This window comes from Lithobates pipiens, unplaced genomic scaffold, assembly GCF_037356315.1.
Source record: "Lithobates pipiens isolate NorthernLeopardFrog02 unplaced genomic scaffold, aLitPip1_a1.2 Scaffold_24, whole genome shotgun sequence".
Lineage (NCBI taxonomy): Eukaryota > Metazoa > Chordata > Amphibia > Anura > Ranidae > Lithobates > Lithobates pipiens.
This window is the reverse complement of record NW_027507786.1, coordinates 5,972,388-5,978,387: the sequence shown is the minus strand read 5'-3', so window position 1 is coordinate 5,978,387 and position 6,000 is coordinate 5,972,388. Positions and strand designations below refer to the sequence as shown.

Genomic DNA, 6,000 nt, shown 5'->3' with positions numbered 1-6,000 from the left:
CTACTAAACAACATTATGTTAAATATAAAAATACCTTCTTCTTCCCTTAGATAAAAAATCTTGTTTAATGACGCCCAGGCAGCCTAGATCACAATCCCTGGCTGCCAGTAGCATTTTGTGGGTTTCTAAATGTTAGATACTGCAGGGTATCCCTTGTTTGTGGTGAGACCATTGAGCACACCCATTATTCAGCTCTATTAGGCAGAGTCTGAATCCTCGGTTTTGATCCTAAACCCGACCCTATCTGCACAAAGTTTGCATGGGGTTTTTTTTTTTTCCCCTCCCAAACTCCAAAAACATGCTGGTAGGTTATTCCCAGAGGCAGAGGCATGGTGGAATTTGTAGTCTCCCCACAGCTGGAGTGCTGAGGTTGTCTAACTCTGCTAATACTACACCAGTCCACACAACCCCCTTTGGTTTGTAATTTGGTTATACTGGGGCGCCTCAGCTGGCGAGACTGGAGCTACTCGGCTTTGGAGACTGGCGCTTCGTCTTTGGAGACTGGAGCTCCTCGTCTTTGGAGACTGGAGCTCCTCGTCTTTGGAGACTGGAGCTCCTCGTCTTTGGAGACTGGAGCTCCTCGTCTTTGGAGACTGGAGCTCCTCGTCTTTGGAGACTGGAGCTCCTCGTCTTTGGAGACTGGCGCTCCTCGGCTTTGGAGACTGGCGCTCCTCGGCTTTGGAGACTGGCGCTCCTCGGCTTTGGAGACTGGCGCTCCTCGGCTTTGGAGACTGGCGCTCCTCGGCTTTGGAGACTGGCGCTCCTCGGCTTTGGAGACTGGCGCTCCTCGTCTTTGGAGACTGGCGCTCCTCGTCTTTGGAGACTGGCGCTCCTCGTCTTTGGAGACTGGCGCTCCTCGTCTTTGGAGACTGACGCTCCTCGTCTTTGGAGACTGGCGCTCCTCGTCTTTGGAGACTGGCGCTCCTCGTCTTTGGAGACTGGACACACTCCAAAGACATGCTTTTAGGTTCATCTCTAGGGGGGGGCATGGTGGAATGTGTAGCCTCCCCACTCTGGAGTGCTGAGGTCACCTATCCCTACTAATACTACACCAGTCCACACAACTCCCTTTGGTCTGTAATCTGGTGATCCTGGCGCCCGTCAGCTGGTGATGGCGGCGCCCATCAGCTGGTGATCCTGGAGCATCTTACCTGCTGTCTCTCACACAGAGACCATGAAATAAAAAACTGTCCATACTAAGAGACTCTTCAGCAGCACTAATACGATTCAGAATTGCCCTGGAAATTTTTAATATGATTTGTGATGCGGGATGCATTACATTATATGGTGCAGACTGCAGGACGTACGTTCCTGTTGCCCTCTTACTGATCTAGTATAGAAGTGTGTGTGTGTATTCTGCAGGGGATTATACTTACAGTAAACCAAGTACACTTTATGACTTTAATAAACTGCAGACATATACAGGATACCTTTTAGTAGCTCCCCCAAATGTTTTTACTTCTATCATGGAATTGCTTTTTAAGAATTTGCAATTTTTTTTTTTCAGAAGTAGCGCTTTAATTCCCATGGGCACTTTGCACAGAAGAAGTCAAACAACCCTTGTCAGTTCATTATTACAACACCACGGGGCCTTTTAGATGCTGCCCATCGGGGTAGTCTGCCCAACTGTTTTGGCGAGGGCTCCTCCCACCCATTGACCCCAGCTTGCCCGGGCTTGATACAGATTTTCCAGTCCCTCTTCCAACACATTCCTTTATCTAGTTATTGTTTGCAGATTGGATTGATATTGCTTTGGAATTTGCATTCTTTTCTGAAAACTCTTGTGCTGTTTTTTTTCTTTTAGGAATCCAAAACGTTCTCAGCCTCCTCTGTGCGGTGCTTACCGAAAACAAAGTCCTCTTCCATTCCTCCAGTTTCCAGCGTCTCAGCGATGCAAGCCGGGCGTTAGAAGCGCTCATGTACCCTCTGAAGTACAGGTGAGCTTAAAGAAAATGAACACGTCCTGCCCTATTTATTAAAGAGTCCTAAGAAATGCTACGACGTGTGTGTGTGTGTGTTTATATATATATATATATATATATATATATATATATATATATATATATATATACACACACACTAAACATCAACTTGCAAACTATATTTTAAAAAAAATGAAATTCAAATTACAGTTGTGCTCATAAGTTTACACACCCTGGCAGAATTTATGATTTCTTGGCCATTTTTCAGAGAATATGAATGATAACACAAAAACTTTTCTCTCACTCATGGTTAGTGTTTGGCTGAAGCCATTTATTAATCAACTGTGTTTACTCATTTTAAATCATAACGACAACAGAAATTACCCAAATGACCCTGATCAAAAGTTTACATACCCCAGTTCTTAATACCGTGTATTGCCCCCTGTAACATCAATGACAGCTTGAAGTGTTTTGTGGTATTTGTGGATGAGGCTCTTTATCTTCTCAGATGGTAAAGCTGCCCATTCTTCTTGGCACAAAAGCCTCCAGTTCCTGTAAATTCTTGGGCTGTCTTGCATGAACGGCACGTTTGAGATCTCCCCAGAGGGGCTCAATGATATTGAGGTCAGGAGACTGAGATGGCCATTCCAGAACCTTCCCTTTATTCTGCTGTAGCCAATGACAGGTCAACTTGGCCTTGTGTTTTGGATCAAGTAAGTCCCATGCGCAGCTTCCTGGCTGATGAATGCAAATGTTCCTCCAGTATTTTTTGCTAACATACTGCATTCATCTTGCCATCAATTTTGACCAAATTTCCTGTGTTTTTTGTAGCTCACACATCCCCAAAACTTCAGCGATCCACCTCCGTGTTTCACAGTAGGAATGGTGTACCTTTCATCATAGGCCTTGTTGACTCCTCTCCAAATGAAGCGCTTATGGTTGTGGCCAAACAGCTCAGTTTTGGTCTCATCACTCCAAATTACCATGCCAGAAGGTTTGAGGCTTGTCTCTGTGCTGTTTGGCATATTGTAAGGGGGATACTTTGTGGCATTTGCGTAGTAATGGCTTTCATCTGGCGAATCGACCATGCTGCCCATCTTTCTTCAAGTGTCTCCTTTTTGTGCATCTTGAAACAGCCATATTGCATGTTTTCAGAGAGTCCTGTATTTCACCTGTTATTTGTGGGTTTTTCTTTGCAGTTGGGGGTCTACCTGACCGTGGTTTGGTATCAACAGAACCCCTCATATTCCACTTCTTGATTAGAGTTTGAACACTGCTGATTGGCATTCTCAATTCCTTGGATATCTTTTTCATCCCTCTCCTGTTTTATACAGTTCAACTACCTTTTGCTGCAGATCCTTTGACAATTCTTTTGCTTTCCCCCATGACTCAGAATCCAGAAACATCAGTGCAGCACTGGATGAAAGATGCAAGGGTCTGTCAGGTGTCCAGAAACTCACTGATCTTTTATACACACACATTAATTACAAGCAAACAGATAACAGGTGAGGATGGTTACTTTTAATAGCCATTCAAACCCCTTTGTGTAAACTTGTGTGCATGTTATCAGGCCAAAATCACCGGGGTATGTAAACTCTATCCGGGTCATTTTGGTAGTTTCTGTTGTCATGATTTAAAAAGAGTAAACGCAATTGATTGATAATAAATGGCTTCAGCCAAACAATAACCATGTAAGAAATGTTTTTGTGTTGTTTATATTCTCTGAAAAATGGCCAAGAAATCATGAATTCTACCAGGGCATGTAAACTTATGAGCACAACTGTACCTTTAAACTATTTTTGTCCATTGAGGGACACAGGAGTTCCATTTTTGCTAGTGCCCAACCTCCTGTATACCCCAGCTTTTAATGAATTTCTGTGTACTCAATGAACTTAAAGAAAAAGAAGATTTTGTAGAAAGTACTTTCCAGTATTCTTTATAGCACCAACAAATTATGCAGTAATGGACAGATGCTATCCAAACGGCCCCTATGCCATGTTTTTCCATTACATAGATTATTTTTATTAACTTGCAATGTGCCTCTGAACTTCATAGAAAATGTTAAATTACTCAAGGAAGATTCAATTCTCTAGCACAGCCCCCCCCCCCCCCGTATGCCATGGCCCTCTTTATATCTGGGAGTGTTTAACTACCCTCAGTGCTGGCCCAGCTCCTCCACCCCTCCCCACTTAACCTCTTATGTTTCTGGGGGATGATGAGAGGGAAAAACTATAGAGCAGTGATTAACAACCAAGGTTCCATGGGACCCTAGGGTTCCTCCAAAGGTTGCTAGGGGTTCCTTCAGGATTGGGCAATTTCTGCCTCTCAGATAGGTTCCCACTGACACCATTGATCTTTTTAGCTATCTGTAAGGAGGTAATTCTTCCCAATGACCACAAGTGTAAGGACCATTCTTCCCACTGACCATCACACTATTGTATCATGAGTTGTAGACTTCTAATTTTTAGCAGGGGTTCCCAGAGACCGGAATACTATTTCAAGGGTTCCTCTGTGTTGAAAAGGTTGAGAAAGGCTGCTATAGAGTGTCACATGAGTGACAGCTCTGAGTGTGCTGGGGCAGTTGATATCACCTATAAAATGGCAGCACCCTGCATCAGTCTCGGGGCTTTTGGGGACTACACATAGGATGCTTTTTCAGGTGTAAGACTCCCTTCATCAGGGCTAGGACAAGGGGTGGGCAGGAGGGGGAACTTCCCTCTGCACAATGGTTTATTACAGAGATGGTGGCACCCTGACCCTAGCCCTAAGGGGGGGGGGGGGGGGGAGAGACCCAGTTTGGCTTATTTTCCCTTGGCGCTGGATAAACTTGTCTCAGCACTGCCCTATATGAACATTTATGTAGCTACCAAGGTTAAAGTAAAGGGAATTTTGTAGAGCAGTGGCTGACAACTTTGAGACCAGGTCCTGGCAAATTTTTCCAAAACCTTCCATGGCCCAAATGTAAAAATATAAGTTTATGCTAACACAATAAAACTATGGGTATACAAAATATGTATTGAAAGTCTAAAAGGAACCGGGGAACAACTGTGGTGGATGGCATGTGTGTCTCTCCAGGGGGCTGGGGACTTTCCTGGGACAATGTGGTAGACCGGAGTGCACTACAGGTACTGGGGGGTGGCATTGTGGGACACTGTAAAAGGTTGGAGGCACTATAGGGGGGCTGGAAGCTATGCAGGGGTCTCAAAACAAAGGGCCAGTTTACTGTCCTTCACACTTTAGGGGGGCCGGACTGTGGCCAGTGGGAGAAAATGCCCCAGCTTCAGTGGGAATAAACAATGCCAAAGGCTTGGTGGTCAGTAGGAGTGAAAAAATAACATCGTTGGTGTCAGTGGGAGAATTAGAACAAAAATATTACAGCGCACACATGCAAAACTGACATTTACCTCCAGCAAGGCTTTTTTTTAAAACACCTAGACATTTTCAAAAAACTTTATCAAAAAAAAAAAATGGGGATTTGGTCACACCATATTGCTATACGGTGCTTAAGCCCACTTAGTCCAACAAAGTATATGGGAGAACATGAGATCTCCACCCATGACTCTTGTGGTCACTAATTAGAGGTACTTTCTGAGGGAGTGGGGTGCTCCACACCCAAAAGGATTTGGTCAGAATCCATACAATAGACAAAGATATTTGGGGGGTACAATGGAGAGAATTGGTTCCCCATCTCTGGTGTCAATGGGAGGAATAGTGCCCCATTGTTAGCGGTGGGAGAAATTCTGCTCCGTCTTTTGTGTCAGTGGAAGGAATAGTGCATCCGAGGAAATATTGCCCCAACGGCCTGATCTAGGCAAGCAAAGGGCCACATCCGGCCCATGGGTCGGCATTGGAGATACGTAAGCTGGGCGGCAGTGTGGGGACTGGGGGGCTCTCTGGGGGGACTGAGGTCAATATGGGAGGTTGGGTGTCATTGTGTGGAGGTTAAGAGATCTGCTCTATGGGAGGTTAGTGGTCTGTGATTGGCTGAAGGCCTGGGTAGGAGGGAGTCTATGGCCCAGCAGTGGGCTACAGCCTGGTGGATGGGAAGCACTCCTATAGATTGTCACATGACATCCAA

The 6,000-nt window shown here is 45.1% G+C and overlaps 1 protein-coding gene across 1 annotated transcript in view; it reads left to right on the top strand.

The window, feature by feature from the left end:
- SBF2 (SET binding factor 2) overlaps nucleotides 1-6,000 on the top strand; it is a gene marked incomplete in the record, with an annotated part of 632,543 nt that overhangs the window by 380,496 nt on the left and 246,047 nt on the right. Inside the window, 1 exon segment of the mRNA XM_077453547.1 lies at nucleotides 1,805-1,937. Coding sequence (XP_077309673.1) covers nucleotides 1,805-1,937 — 133 coding nt within the window.